We start from the raw sequence: 16412 nt of genomic DNA on the forward strand, positions 1-16412 counted from the left end.
TCCCTTTTAGGTAATCCAGTTGTAAATAGTAATAGAAACCTATCTGTACCTCTGCCACGAGTGGATGATCAAATGTTTAGGAACCTTGGTGGGAGTGCGGGGCAGGACATGTCTGCCCATTAAATTTACCTTTTCTTAGCCATGTTGGCAGTGTATTTCATTGTAAAAAAACGTTCCGGACGCAGCTGCATGTTTATTCGCAGTGGCCGCATCTAGAGGGTCTGCGCACACACGCACTGGCCACAGTTCATGTGCCCTGCGCAGTCACGATGTGATTGCATCCCGGAATACGAGATCGCATCATGATTGACAGCTCCGGGCATAGCAGTGTTTCGTGGGCATGGTCTCGACAACGCAGGCATGTCCAGACTGTTTTCAGGGTGACTGCGTGACGTCACACACAGATGTTTCGAGAACAAAAATTGTAACGAACAGTCTGCCAGCACAACTGGGCAGTGCACGCAGGGGTCGCCCTCTAATACATGAGTTTGCAATTAAATCGCAAACACATCACGGGGCGGCACTACACACATGGTGGGCGACCTTGCCCTGTGCAGGGAGGACCCCAGCATGTGAGTAGATTGACGCGGATCTTGCTGCGGAAACTAGATCTGCGACCATCTCTAAACAGCTCCCTTCAGGGCTGCCATCAGAAATTATGAGGCCTGGTACTCCCCAAAAAAAAGATTCTGCCGCACTGCTCCATTCCTATGTGATGACATACATTGTGACGTTACATATAGGTGGAATGTTGCGGACCTACATGAATGGTTTACAGAGAGCTGATGTGCAGATAAGGCTTGTTTTAAGAATTCCTCCTTGTTGATTCGCAGACTGGTGCAGTAGCAGCCAGGGGTGGGCCCTCCTCTCTGTAAGGGCCTGGGACACCAGTCCCCTCCCTGATGGCTGCCCTGGCCCCCTTTATGTAATTATCGGCAGTAGCAGTTACTGTGACTTCTGCAAGATATAATAAATAGTAATAGGGAGGAGAAGCATTTTTACACAAAGTGTCAGTTAATGGAATGACCAAATGTTTCTGAAAGTGCAGCTGATCATCAGTCTGGTATGAGAATGCAGCCTGTACATAGCAGGTGACATTTCAGAAGAACAAAGTCGGCCACCATCATTTTGATAGGTTGCATTCTCATGACACACAAATTGGTATCTCCATAGTGTTATGGCTACAACGTTACTAATATAATAAAATTGCATTACAGGTATTTTGAAATTAATATGACAAAACAAATATGTATTGTAAACACCTGAGAGCAAATATAGAGCTTTTAAAAGTGTAAATATTTCCCCCATTAAGAGGGCCCCCTCCTGTTTGGGGATTTCTGCATTAGAGCCTGGCAGTCACTGAGTGCAGGGCCGGTTCTTGCCCTTGTGGCGCCCCGGGCAAAAAAACAACAACAACAAAAAAACACCAGTTAGGGGCGTGGCTTAATACAGGGCGTGGTCAGTTACGCCCCCATTTGTAGCGCCGCTGAAGGAAAAAAAAAAAAAGTTTACTTACATCCCGCTCCCGATTCCAGACCGCTGCAGACCTACCCCTAGCATCTGTGCCACAATGCTGTGTGATGCGCAATGACGTCATCGCGCACCGCACAGCAAAGGTCCTCTCCACGAAGGGAAACTAGACGCGTAGCGTCTGGTTCCCTTCACAGTGGGGGACCAGCGGGGGGGGGGCACTGCGGGGGGCACAGTGGCGGATCTTGCCATGGTGCGGCGCCCGGGCAAAAGTCCTGCTTGCCCGTGGCAAGATCCACTGCTGACTGAGTGGCAGCAGTAGCCGCTGACTTGTGAGTCGTAGTACAGCTACCAAAAGAAGGCGCAGTCGGTCTACTGGCAGAAAATCTTTTAGTCCCAGATATATCTAGACTTGGAGAGTGATAAATTGTACAATTATAAAGTACCAGCCAAACAACAACTAACTGCCATGATACAGGCTCTGTTTGAAAAATGACAGATAGGAGCTGATTGGCTGGTGCTTTATCACCTTGCAGTTTATCACTCTCCAAGGATTGATAAATCTGGGCCTAAGTCTGTCTAGTTACAAATTAGAAGTTTCCCCTCTACCAATGATCTTATATGTAGGCAGATTTACTGCTTGTTCCATCTGTTGTTGTATAATCTCATGGGAAAATACCATCACGTAATGTTGTGTTAAAAGTTTTTTTGTAAGTAGAAAAATTGTATTAAGTATTTGTTGCTTTATCATTATATATGGTTGGTCAGTACTTATTCATTGTCTATTTGTCTTTGTGTTGTGTTATAGTGTCGTGTCTGTCATTATTTCATTATGTTGTATTTTATAGCTATTATAATGTAAGCATATTGTTTTATGCATTTGCCACATTGTGTTGTTGTTGTGTACTTGTATTGTCTATTTTGTTAATGTGTGTTGTCTGTTTTTGTTATTTTACACTTGTGTCATGTTGTGCTTGTGTTCATATCCTTTTCTGCTTGTTGTGGTTGTTACACTACGTGTCGCCATTTTGTATAATTGTCCAGTTGTGTAAAACTGAGTTGTATTATCACAGGGCCCAGGCAGCCTGGACAGGAGGAGGACGCTGACCCCACTTGCTCTAAGAGAGCGGTACAGCCTTCTGAATGACAGCACAAGGGGTGAGACAGATGGGAGAGTAGATTGTGCTCATTGGGGTAGAGCATGCAATAAGGATGGAGAAATATGAGATGTCGGGCAGTGGTAAATTGGGGAATGTGAAGACTGAGCATATGGGTATTATTAATGTATATTGTGGAATATATGAGAAAAAGCATAGGATCATCGTGGAGGGTAAAGAAGCATGTTTTGGAAAGGAACACTAATATACAAAAAAAAAAAAATGAAGATGCTTTAAACATACTATACTCTTTTACTATGCTATAGTTTACAGAAATAAGAAAAGCTTGGCACCTGGCCAATTAGGAACACAAAAAGGAGAGTTATGGTAGACTTACCATGGTTAACTCTCTTTCTGCGAGGTACACTGGGTTCCACAGGGAAAGCATCGGGTGTAGAGTAGATCTTGATCCAGAGGGACCAACAGGCTAAACCTTTAGGCTGTCCCAGGATGCCTCCAGACACTGTGAGTTCAGTTTCGTTAACCAGTCCAATATAGGAGCAGGTAAGGAAGAATGCAGATGTTAGTTACATAGAACCAAATTCTCACGACAAATTCTCACAACAGGAGAAGGGACCAGCGGCTAATGCCATACAAACCGTCAGGGTGGGCGCCCTGTGGAACCTCGCAGAAAGAGAGTTAACCATGGTAAGTCTACCATAACTCTCCTTTTCTGCAGCAGGGTACACTGTGTTCCACAGTGAAAACATTGGGTGATGTCCTAGAGCAGTTCCTCAAGGGAGGGGTTGCTCCTTAGCGGGTATGAGTACCCTGTGTCCAAAGGAAGCATCCTGGGAGGCAGAAATATCAAAGGCATAGAACTTAATGAACGTGTTCACTGAGGACCACGCAGCCGCCTTGCACAATTGTTCTGCGGACGCACCACAGCGGGCCGCCCAAGAAGGTCCAAAAGACCAAGTAGAGTGGGCTTTAATAGCAGCAGGAGCTGGGAGTCCAGTCTGCGCATAAGCTTGTGCAATCACCATTCTAATCCATCTGGACAAGGTTTGCTTATTCGCAGGCCAGCCACGTTTGTGGAAACCAAACAGTACAAAAAGTGTATCTGACCTCCTGATCGAGGCAGTCCTCTCCACATATATAACGAGAGCCCTTACCACATCCAAAGACCGTTCTTTTGGGGACAAGTCAGGAGAGATAAAGGTGGGAACCACAATCTTTTGGTTAAGGTGAAAAGATGACACCACTTTAGGTAAGTAACCTGGGCGAGTTCTCAGAACTGCCCGGTCACGATGGAATATTAGAAAGGGTGGATGACAGGACAAAGCGCCTAAGTCCGACACCCTTCTAGCAGAGGCAATAGCCAGCAGAAACAGGACCTTGGCTGTGAGCCATTTAAGGTCCACTGACTCAAGAGGTTCAAATGGAGACTCTTGCAGGGCATTCAGGACAAAAGACAGATCCCATGGAGCCACAGAAGGGACATAGGGAGGCTGAATCCATAACACACCTTGAGTGAATGTATGAACGTTAGGTATAGACGCAATTTTTCTCTGAAACCACGCCGACAAGACAGATATGTGAACCTTGAGGGAGGCCAGACTAAGGCCTAAGTCCAGGCCTTGTTGCAAGAAAAGCCAGAATTCTGGATGTTTTGAATCTGTAGGTTCAAATGGAGACTCTTGCAGGGCATTCAGGACAAAAGACAGATCCCATGGAGCCACAGGAGGGACATAGGGAGGCTGAATCCGTAGTACGCCCTGAGTGAATGTATGAACGTCAGGAATAGATACAATTTTTCGCTGAAACCACACCGACAAGGCAGAAATGTGAACCTTGAGGGAGGCCAGGCGAAATCCTAAATCCAGGCCTTGTTGCAATAAAGCCAGAAGTCTGGAAGTACTAAACTTGTATGCATCATAGTTCTTATCAGCACACCAGGTGAAGTAAGAATTCCAGACCCTATAATAGATCCGAGCAGACATCGGCTTATGGGCTTATGACCGCCTCAGAGAATCCTTTGGCCCTCAGCAGTGATGCTTCAAGAGCCACACCGTCAATCCAGTCTGGCCAAGTCTGGATAGAGACAAGGGCCCAGTACGAGGAGGTCTGGTCATTGAGGAAGTAGAAGAGGATGCTCTGTCGATAGACTCTGCAGGTCTTAGAACCAATGGCGCCTGGGCCACGCCGGAGCGACTAGAAGTAGTATTCCTCCTTCTTGCTGAAACTTCTGCAGGAACCTAGGCAGGAGTGACACTGGAGGGAACACGTAAGGCAGCCGAAAGTTCCATGGAATGGCTAGTGAGTGCTCGAGGAACCCTGGTCCTTGATCCAAAGATCGGAACTTTGTGTTGAGACGCAATCAGGTCTACATCTGATAGGCCCCACGTGTTCACTAGGAGTTGAAAGACTTCCGGATGAAGACTCCACTCTCCGGCATGTACGTCTTGATGACTGAGGAAGTCCGCTTCCCAGCTTAGGACCCCCGGAATGAACATTGCCGATATTGCTGGCAGATGGCGTTCTGCCCATTGAAGGATTTATGACACTCCCAACATTGCCATGCAGCTTTGAGTGCCACCTTGATGGTTGATGTATGCCACCTTGGTGGCGTTGTCTGACCGTACTTGAACAGGCCCAGAGTGAGGGCGAGAGTTAACGTATTGAACACCGCCCGCAGTTCCAGAATGTTTACCGGGAGGAGGGACACCTACTTGGTCCAACAACCCTGGAAAGAGTGTTGCTCCAACACCGCACCCCATCCCTGCAGACTGGCATCCGTCGTCAGCAGGACCCAGTCGGGGATCCAGAAGGGACGGCCACTGCTCAATTGCTGGTCCTGGAGCCACCAGGTCAGCGATTGATGAACCTCCGGAGTCAAGGTAATCATGTGAGATCTGATCCGATGAGGTAGGCCGTCCCACTTGGAAAGGATTAACCTCTGCAGAGGGCGGGAATGAAATTGAGCATACTCTACCATGTCGAATGCCGACACTATCAGGCCAAGTACTTGCATTGCCGAGTGTATCGACACACTGGGGCGACAAAGGAAGCATCTTATCCTGTCCTGAAGCTTCAAGACTTTCTCCGGAGACAGGAACAGACGTTGACTGTGTGTGCCCAGGAATGCCCCCAAGTGCACCATGCTCTGAGCTGGGACCAGCGAGGATTTCTTCCAGTTGATGAGCCACCCGTGTGCTTGTAGGAAGCTTACCAACAGTTTTAGATGACTAAGGAGGACATCGTGGGAGTTTTACCAGGTTTAGCAAGTCGTCCAGATACCCTGGCGACAGAGATGTGCCGTCATTACGGCCATGACCTTGGTGAAGATCCGAGGAGCCGTAGCCAGTCCAAATGGCAGAGCCTGGAACTGATAGTGTAGGTTGCCAATAGAAAACCCGCAGATACTGCTGATGTGACTTGGCAATAGGTATATGCAGGTACGCATTCTGAATATCCAGGGATACCATATAGTTTCCGGGTTCCACTGTCGGCACAATTGAGCGCAGCGTCTCCATACGGAACTTGGACACTTGTTTAGTGATTTGAGGTTGAGTTTAGGCCGGAATAACCCATTGGGTTTCGGGACTAGAAACAGAATCGAGTAGTAACCACTGCCCCTTTGGGACAAAGGTACCGGCACTACCACTCCTGTATCCAGGAGGGAACTTACAACCTGCTGCAGAGTTTGCACCTTTAGTGGATCCGAAGGGATGACCATGGTGCAAAACTGGCGAGGGGGACGTCTCTTGAAAGAGACTGCGTACCCATGAAAAACAACTTCTCGCACCCATTCGTTTGAAGTGGTCTTTACCCAGACCTGGGTGAACTGCAGAAGTTGGCCTCCCACCCTAGGCCCGCCCTGTCATGCAGCAGGCTTGTCTTGTTTAGAAGCAGGCTGACGGGCCGCCCAGGACTGCTTTGCCTTGGGCTTAGTGGTTTTGGAAGCACGAGATTGTCTTGGGTATGCATGACCTTTCGCTTTCCCTTGAGGTCGAAAGGAACGAAAAGTGGTACCTTTTGCCTTCTGTGCAGAAGGATTCGTATTTGGGAGAAAGGCAGTCTTATCAGCCACCAGTTCAAACACAATTTTATTTAAGTCTTCCCCAAACAAGATGTCTCCCTTAAAAGGGAATACCTCCAAGGCCTTTTTGGAGTCCACGTGCACCTTCCATGACCTCAACCACAGAATGCGGCGAGCCAGGACATAGTCGCCTCTTGAATATAATAAGAGGCGGTGGTGATGTGAGACAGGTATTGTCTGGCATTGTCAGATAAATCCTCGGGGCAGCTCTTCCTCTAATGCCTGAACCCATGCTTCAATACCTTTAGCACCCTAGGAGGCAGCAATAGTGGGTCAATAGTGGATGACACCACTACGCGGGTGACATGAGAATCCACCGGCGGTGAATTTTCACACTTGTTACATAACTCTGCTGGGAGAGGATAGCGAGCTAAGGCCCGTTTGGAGAGAGGGAATTTCTTCCCTGGATTAGACCAGGGTTCCTGCCTGATGTCTACCAAATGGTCAGAATGGGGTAATAGATTTTTAGCCACCTTCTGCCGTTTAAACATGTCAGTTTTCTTGGTGACAGTAGTGGAATCCTCATCATCAGTGATTTGTAGGATTTGCATAATAGCAGCCACTAGTTGTCTGACAGGACAGTATGTTCCCCCTCCTCTTCAGATGAAACATCTGAGAGATTTGTGGATTGTGAGGAGGAAGCAGCCCGCTTAGATGACCCAGAGATATGGAATTGACCTGGGGTAGATTTTTGTCTGACCAAGGAATGAATCAACTGCTGCAACTGGTTAGACATGTTGTCCACCCAAGGCGGATTGACCATAGGGACTATTTGAGGCTTTAATGGTACAGGTGGTCCCATAGGGGGCGTTAGGCGTTCCACTAGAGTACTAAGTAGGTTTGAGAACGCGGCCCAGGGTGGCTCTTTATTGGTTACAGGAGCCGCAGAATGACTAGGGGCTATATGGCACATAGTACACAGACCATCATACACAGCTTCCACCTCTGGTAAATCCTTGGCACAGGCTCTCCACAGACTTGCTGCCCTTTCTGTTAGACATTGTACACAAATGCAACACAGAGTGGTTTAGTACGATGAAGCCAGACAGAGTATAATACCTACAAATAAATCAGATAGTATGAGTCCCCAGTACACAACACCTGCGAATAAATACTGTATTATGTGACTGACTACACAGTAGAATACACTGAATAGGTAAATACTGTGACGCACTATATAAACGACCCTGACGCACCTAGTCCCTTAGGGTACCGAATATAGTGATAGATCTCTGGGAAACACTGAAAGTGAAACCTCTCAGCAGATACAGGCACACACAGTCACATTAGCAATGCAGATATTTATTAAATTACAATTAAACTGCACTGAACTAATATATGTATATATATATATATATATATATATATACATAAAACACAGCGCAGCCCAAGACCGGAGGTATATATCAGAATTTCTCTATCGTCCTAGTGGATGCTGGGGTTCCTGAAAGGACCATGGGGAATAGCGGCTCCGCAGGAGACAGGGCACAAAAAGTAAAGCTTTTCCAGATCAGGTGGTGTGCACTGGCTCCTCCCCCTATGACCCTCCTCCAGTTAGATTTTTGTGCCCGGCCGAGAAGGGTGCAATCTAGGTGGCTCTCCTAAAGAGCTGCTTAGAGAAAGTTTAGCTTAGGTTTTTTATTTTACAGTGAGTCCTGCTGGCAACAGGATCACTGCAACGAGGGACTGAGGGGAGAAGAAGTGAACTCACCTGCGTGCAGGATGGATTGGCTTCTTGGCTACTGGACATTAGCTCCAGAGGGACGATCACAGGTACAGCCTGGATGGTCACCGGAGCCGCGCCGCCGGCCCCCTTGCAGATGCTGAAGTTAGAAGAGGTCCAGAATCGGCGGCTGAAGACTCTGACAGTCTTCTAAAGGTAGCGCACAGCACTGCAGCTGTGCGCCATTTTCCTCTCAGCACACTTCACACGCTGTCACTGAGGGTGCAGGGCGCTGGGGGGGGGGCGCCCTGGGAGGCAAATGTAAACCTATATACTGGCTAAAAATACCTCACATATAGCCCCCAGAGGCTATATGGAGATATTTAACCCCTGCCAAACTTCACTAAAGAGCGGGAGACGAGCCCGCCGTAAAAGGGGCGGGGCCTATCTCCTCAGCACACAGCGCCATTTTTTCTCTCACAGAAAGGCTGGAGAGAAGGCTCCCAGGCTCTCCCCTGCACTGCACTACAGAAACAGGGTTTAAACAGAGAGGGGGGGCACAAATTGGCGATATAAATATATATATATATAAAGATGCTATTAGGGAGAAACACTTATATAAGGTTGTCCCTATGTAATTATAGCGTTTTTTGGTGTGTGCTGGCAAACTCTCCCTCTGTCTCTCCAAAGGGCTAGTGGGGTCCTGTCCTCTGTCAGAGCATTCCAGGTGTGTGTGCTGTGTGTCGGTACGTGTGTGTCGACATGTATGAGGACGATGCTGGAGGAGGCGGAGAAATTGCCTGTAATGGTGATGTCACTCTCTAGGGAGTCGACACCGGAATGGATGGCTTATTTAGGGAATTACGTGAGAATGTCAACACGCTGCAAGGTCGGTTGACGACATGAGACGGCCGACAAACAATTAGTAGCGGTCCAGGCGTCTCAGAAACACCGTCAGGGGTTTTTTATAAAAAACGCCCATTTACCTCAGTCGGTCGACACAGACACAGACACGGACACTGAATCCAGTGTCGACGGTGAATAAACAAACGTATTCCTCATTAGGGCCACACGTTAAGGGCAATGAAGGAGCTGTTACATATTTCTGATACTACAAGTACCACAAAAAAGGGTATTATGTGGAAGTGAAAAAACTACCTGTAGTTTTTCCTGAATCAGATAAAATAAAATGAAGTGTGTGATGATGCGTGGGTTTACCCCGATAGCAAATATTGGCGTTATACCTTTTCCCGCCAGAAGTTAGGGCGCGTTGGGAAACACCCATTAGGGTGGATAAGGCGCTCACACGCTTATCAAGTGGCGTTACCGTCTCCAAATACGGCCGCCCTCAAGGAGCCAGCTGATAGGCAGCTGGAAAAATATCCTAAAAAGTATATACACACAGACGGTGGTTATACTGCGACCAGCGATCGCCATCAGCCTGGAGATGCAGTGCTGGGTTGGCTTGGTCGAATTCCCTGACTAAAAATATTTTATTGATATAGAGCATTTAATAGGATGCATTCTATATATATGTATGCGAGATGCACAGAGGGATATTTGCACTCTGGCATCAAGATAAGTGCGTTGTCCATATCTCCCAGAAGATGTCATGGACACGACAGTGGTCAGGTGATACAGATCCCATACGGCACATGGAAGTATTGCCGTATAAAGGGAAGGAGTTATTTGGGGTCGGTCCGTCGGACCTGGGGGCCACGGCCACAGCTGGGAAATCCAACCTTTTTTACCCCAAGTTACATCTCAGCAGAAAAAGACACTGTCTTTTCAGCCTCAATCCTTCCGTTCCCATGTGGGCAAGCGGGCAAAAGGCCAGTCATATCTGCCCAGACATAGAGGAAAGGGAAGTAGACTGCAGCAGGCAGCCCCTTCCCAGGAAAAGAAGCCCTCCACCAGTGGGGGGGTAGTCTCAAGAGTCTCAGCGCGCAGTGGGATCACTCGCAAGTTGACCCCTAGATCATACAAGTATTATCCCAGGGGTACAGATTGGAGAGTCGAGACATTTTTTCCTCGCAGGTTCATGAAGCCTGCTTTACCAACGGCTCCCTCCGACAAGGAGGCAGTATTGGAAAAAAATTCACAAGCTGTATTTCCAGCAGGTGATAATCAAAGTACCCCTCCTACAACAAGGAAAAGGGTATTAGTCCTCCACACTATATTGTGGTACTGAAGCCAGACGGCTTGGTGAGACATAGTCTAAATCTGAAATCTTTGAACACTTACATAAAAAGGTTCAAATCAAGATGGAGTCACTCAGAGCAGTGATAGAGAACCGGAAAAAAGGGGACTATATGGTGTCCCTGGACATCAAGGATTACCTCCATGTCCAAATTTGCCCTTCTCAACAAGGGTACCTCTGGTTCGTGATACAGAACTGTCAATATCAGTTTCAGACGCTGCCGTTGAATTATCCACGGCACCCCGGGCCTTTACCAAGGTAATGGCCGAAAAGATGATTCTTAAAAGAAGAAAGGCATCTAAATTATCCCTTACTTGGACGATATCCTGAAAGGGACAAGTTTCCAGAGAACAGTTGGAGGTCGGAAAAGAACTATCTAAAGTAGTTCTACGACAGCACGAGTGGATTCTAAATATTCCAAAAATCGCAGCTGTTTTCCGATGATACGTCTGCTGTTCCTAGGAATGATTCTGGGCATAGTCCAGAAAGAGGTATTTCTCCTGGAGGGGAAAGCCAGGGAGTTATCCGACCTAGTCAGAAACCTCCTAAATCCAGGCCAAGTATCAGTGCATCAATGCACAGGAGTCCTGGGAAAAATGGTGGCTTCTTACGAAGCGATTCCATTCGGCAGATCTCACGCAAAAACTTTTCAGGGGGATTTGCTGGACGAATGGTCCGGATCGCATCTTCAGATGCATCAGCGGATAACCCTGTCTCCAAGGACAAGGGTGTCTCTTCTGTGGGGGCTGCAGAGTGCTCATCTTCTAGAGGGCAGCACATTCAGCATTCAGGACTGTGTTCTGGTGACCACGGATGCCAGCCTGAGAGGCTGGGGAACAGTCACACAAGGAAGAAATTTCCAAGGAAGTGTGGTCAAGTCTGGAGATTTCTCTCCACATGAATATACTGGAGCTAAGGGCAATTTACGATGCTCTGAGCCTAGGAAGACCTCTGCTTCAAAGTCAACCGGTGCTGATCCAGTAGGACATCATCATGGCAGTCGCCCACGTAAACAGACGGGGCGGCACAAGAAGCAGGAGGGCAATGACAGCAAGGATTCTTCGCTGGGCGAAAGATCATGTGATAACACTGTCAGCAGTGTTCATTCCGGGAGTGGACAACTAGGAAGATTTCCTCAGCATAAATGAATTCCACCCGGAAAAGTGGGAACTTCATCTGGAAGTTTCCACATGTTTGTAAACCGTTGGGAAAGACCAAAGGTGGTTATGATGGCGTCCCACATGAAGCGCCAGGTCTAGAGACCCTCATGCAATAGCTGGGACGCTCTGGTAACACCGTGGGTGTACCAGTCGGTGTATGTGTTCCCTCCTCTGCCTTTCATACCCAGTGTATGGAGAATGATAGGAAGGAGAGGAGTAAGAACTATACTCGTGGTTCCGGTTTGGGCCAAGAAGAACTTGGTACCCGGAACTTCAAGAGATACTAGAAAGGATCTTGATTCAGCAAGAATCATGTCTGTTCCATGACTTACCGCAGCTGCGTTGACGCCAGGGCGGGTGAACGCCGGATCCTAAGGGAAAAAGGCATTCCGGAAGAGGTCATCCCTACCCTGGTCAGAGCCAGGAAGGAGGTGACCGCACAACATTATCACCGCTTAGGTGAAAATATGTTCCATGGTGTGAGGCCAGGAAGGCTCCACGGAAGAATTTCAACTAGGTTAATTCCTACATTTCCTGCAAGCAGGAGTGTATATGGGTCTCAAATTGGGGTCCATTAAGGTTCAAATTTCGACCGGTCGATTTTCTTCCAGAAAGAAATTGGCTTCAGTTCCTGAAGTCCAGAAGTTGTTAAGGGAGTACTGCATATACAACCCCTTTTTGATGTCTCCAGTGGCACTGGGCGATCTCAACGTAGTTTGGGATTCCTAAAATCACATTGTTTTAAACAACTCAAATCTGTGGATTTGATATATCTCACATGAAAAGTGACCATGCTGTTGGTCCTGGCCTCGGCCAGGCGAGTGTCAGAATTGGCGGCTTTATCTCACAAAGCCATATCTGATTGTCCATTCGGACAGAGCAAAGCTGTGGACTCGTCCCCAGTTTCTCCCTAAGGTGGTGTCAGCGTTTCACCTGAACCAGCTTATTGTGGTGCCTGCGGCTACTAGGGACTTGGAGGACTCCAAGTTGCTGGATGTTGTCAGGGCCCTGAAAATATAGTTTCCAGGTCGGCTGGAGTCAGGAAATCTGACTTGCTGTTTATCCTGTATGCACCCAACAAGCTGGGTGCTCCTGCTTCTAAGCAGACTATTGCTCGTTGGATTTGTAGTACAATTCAGCTTGCACATTCTGTGGCAGGCTTGCCACAGCAAAAAATATGTAAATGCCCATTCCACAAGGAAGGTGGGCTCATCTTGGGCGGCTGCCCGAGGGGTCTCGGCATTACAACTCTGCCGAGCAGCTACGTGGTCGGGGGAGAACACGTTTGTAAAATTTTACAAATTTGATACCCTGGCAAAAGAGGACCTGGAGTTCTCTCATTCGGTGCTGCAGAGTCATCCGCACTCTCCCGCCCGTTTGGGAGCTTTGGTATAATCCCCATGGTCCTTTCAGGAACCCCAGCATCCACTAGGACGATAGAGAAAATAAGAATTTACTTACCGATAATTCTATTTCTCGGAGTCCGTAGTGGATGCTGGGCGCCCATCCCAAGTGCGGATTATTCTGCAATACTTGTACATAGTTATTGTTACAAAAATCGGGTTATTGTTGTAGGAAGCCGTCTTTCAGAGGCTCCTTTTGTTATCATACTGTTAACTGGGTTTAGATCACAAGTTGTACGGTGTGATTGGTGTGGCTGGTATGAGTCTTACCCGGGATTCAAAATCCTCCCTTATTGTGTACGCTCGTCCGGGCACAGTACCTAACTGGAGTCTGGAGGAGGGTCATAGGGGGAGGAGCCAGTGCACACCACCTGATCTGGAAAAGCTTTACTTTTTGTGCCCTGTCTCCTGCGGAGCCGCTATTCCCCATGGTCCTTTCAGGAACCCCAGCATCCACTACGGACTCCGAGAAATAGAATTATCGGTAAGTAAATTCTTATTATTCATACAATCTATTCTGTAATCGGTACACTTTTTCTTAACTAATGCTGTTTGTATAAAGACATGTAGAATACTCGTGTTTTTAAAGTCACAGTGCTGTATACAGGCGGCTTTTCAAGGGAGACCTTGCCCTGCAGTCCCGGAGACCAGTCGCAGCTATACCTAAGATGGCGTCCAGCGTCTCAGTCAGGGAGTGAGGGAGAGTGTGCGGAAGCTCCCCGGGGCGGGAAAATTTGCAGTAGATATCCTCCTGGGCTGGGGAGGGGCTACAGGTCAAGCGCCGACTCCCCTATGATGGGCCTCACCGCCGGTATTACAGAGCCTTATTAAAAGGGGCGTTAGTACACCCAGCCTGTACGCCAATGCCCTGGCAGATATAGTGGGGTCCCTGCTCGGTGACAGTGTCCACGCCATCGTCGCATGTGACATGTGATCGGAACGTGATTTAATGGCGGGTCCCGTCTGAGGGACCCTCTTACCTCCTTCCCGTAGCAGCCACACGAACGAGGAGAACGTCTGCGACCGTGTGCCTAAAGCCGGAGAGGCTCTGCCGCCAGTACCCGGGAACAGGCCGCGGGAGTATGTGACGCCGCTTGGGAGGTGATGGAGCTGCAGCGCTGAAGTGTCACCATGACATAAAGCACTGACAGACCAGTTTTGAAGAAATTTTCTGTCAGAAAAAGCTTTTTCAGGGCTGCCCAGTGCAGCCCTCCTGTTATGGTGACCTGCTGCTGCTGCAGCACCAACTGAAAAACTGAGCTCACAGTGTCTGGATGCGGGGTTACAGAGGAGGCCCCAATGCATCCTGGGACAGCCTAAAGCTTTAGCCTGTTGGTGCCTCTGGATCAAGAACCACTCTAAACCCGATGTTTTCCCTGTGGAACACAGTGTACCCTGCTGCAGAAAAACACGAGTAGCAAAACTACTAAGGATACAATAGACTTAGGGCTCTTCCACATTAATGTTTTCTTTTGTTGCATTCCAACATGCAACATTAACATTAACCATTAAAAATAAACACACTGGAAAATAACACAGCCTAGAGAACCTGAGAGATGTGAGCTCTGGCAGTATATTGGGGTGTAACAGTAGGGCACCCAGTCTTTGTGTTAGGAATGAGTTGAGCACAATATGTTTCATGTCTAATCATACCTCACCCTTTTCTCCTCACGCCTTTAATTGTCTCCCCTTTTTCCCTTGCCCCAGTCTTTATGTACCATATACCTGCAAAACACACCTTATTATCCTTTAAGAGAGTTATAGGGGAGTGTGAGATGAGAAGAGACTAAGAGGGGAGTGGGAGATAAGAATATGTGAGATTAGCAGAAGAGTGTAAGAAGGGAGTGTGAGATGAGAAGAGTGTAAAAGGGAAGTCTGAGATGAGATGCTGAGAAGAAGGAAAGTGTCAGATGAGAAGAGGTAAGAGGAGAGTGTGAGATGAGAAGAAGAGATTAAGAAGGGAGTGTAAGATAAGACCCGGCGGCGGGGGGTGGTAGTGACATTTCTTCACTCCCCCCGTCACCTGGCTCCATAGCAGTGCATGCTAATATGGACGAGATTGTCCATATTGGCATGCATGTATGAGCGACCAGGCACCAATGATGAACGAGCACAGGGCAGCGCATCGTTCATCATTGGTACCTACACACTGAACAATATGAATGAGTTCTCGTTCATTACTGAATGAGAACGTTCCTATCGTTCAGTTAAATATTTAAGTGTGTAAGGCCTATAAGAGAAAAGTGTAAGATGAGAAGAAGTGGGAGGGAAGTGTGAGATGAGAGAGGGAACTGTGAAATGAGGAGAAGAGGTAAGAGGAGAGTGTGAGGTGTGAAGAAGAGAGTAAGAAGGCTGTGTGAGATGTGAAGAAGAGAGTAAGAAGGAAGTGTGAGATGCGAAGAAGAGAGTAAGGGATGTGTGAGATTACAAGAGAATAAGAGAGTGTGAGATGAGAAGAAGGGAGTAAGAAAGGATTGTGAGATGAGAAAAAGAGAGTAAGAAGGTAGTGTGAGATAAGAAGAAGAGAGTAAGAGGGATGTGTGAGATGAGAAGAAGGGAGCTAGAGGGAAGAGTGAGATGAGAAGAAGAGAGGGGAGTGTGAGATGAAAAGAAGAGGTAAGAGGGGAGTGTGAGATTAGAATAGAGTAAGAATGGAATGTGAAATGAAAAAAAGGGCATGAGAGGGAAGTTTGAGATGAGAAGAAGAGTAAGAAGGTAGTGGCGATGTGAAGAAGAGAGTAAGAGGGGCGTGTGAGATAAGAAGAGAGCAAGAGGGATGTGTGAGATGAGAAGAAGACAGTAAGAGGAGAGTGTGAGATGAGAAGAGAGAAGAGTGATATGAGAAGAGGGGAGTGTAAGATGAGAAGAATAGGTAAGAGGGGAATGTGAGATGAGAAGAAGAGGTAAGAGGGGAGTGTGAGATGAGAAGAGAGAAGAGTGATATGAGAAGAGGGGAGTGTAAGATGAGAAGAATAGGTAAGAGGGGAATGTGAGATGAGAAGAAGAGGTAATAGGGGAGTGTGAGATGAGAAGAGAGTAAGAGTCGAGTGTGAGAAGCAGCCACGAGAGGAGTGTGAGATTTTATTAAGATGGGAAGTGTGAGGAAGTACATTCATCTTCCATTCTGGTCATCCTTTCTCACATCATTCCTTTATTAATCTCGCCTGCCATTTTTGTTTCATTCTACTCTGATCTTCCATTCTGCACGCACCAACTTTTATTGTTTTCTTCCTATTTTACTGTTCCTTTTAGTTTCTCCCTTTCATCTTACATTCCCACATACAACTCACTCATTTTCTTCTAATCTCACATTAATT

General features: G+C 47.5%; 1 protein-coding gene across 7 annotated transcripts in view; it reads left to right on the forward strand.

Annotated features, from left to right (window-relative positions):
• Window positions 1–16412, forward strand: part of ANK1 (ankyrin 1) — a 451795-nt gene that overhangs the window by 338831 nt on the left and 96552 nt on the right. For all 7 annotated transcript variants that reach the window (XR_010180528.1, XM_063931753.1, XM_063931756.1 and 4 more), the window contains one exon: window positions 2544–2628. Coding sequence is in view for 6 of the 7 variants with exons in the window: in XM_063931753.1 (XP_063787823.1) it covers window positions 2544–2628 (85 nt within the window). In the remaining variant the exon portion in view is untranslated. The remainder of the gene's footprint in view (window positions 1–2543; window positions 2629–16412) is intronic.

The sequence above is a fragment of the Pseudophryne corroboree genome, chromosome 6, assembly GCF_028390025.1.
Source record: "Pseudophryne corroboree isolate aPseCor3 chromosome 6, aPseCor3.hap2, whole genome shotgun sequence".
In the NCBI taxonomy this organism is placed as follows: Eukaryota; Metazoa; Chordata; class Amphibia; order Anura; family Myobatrachidae; genus Pseudophryne; species Pseudophryne corroboree.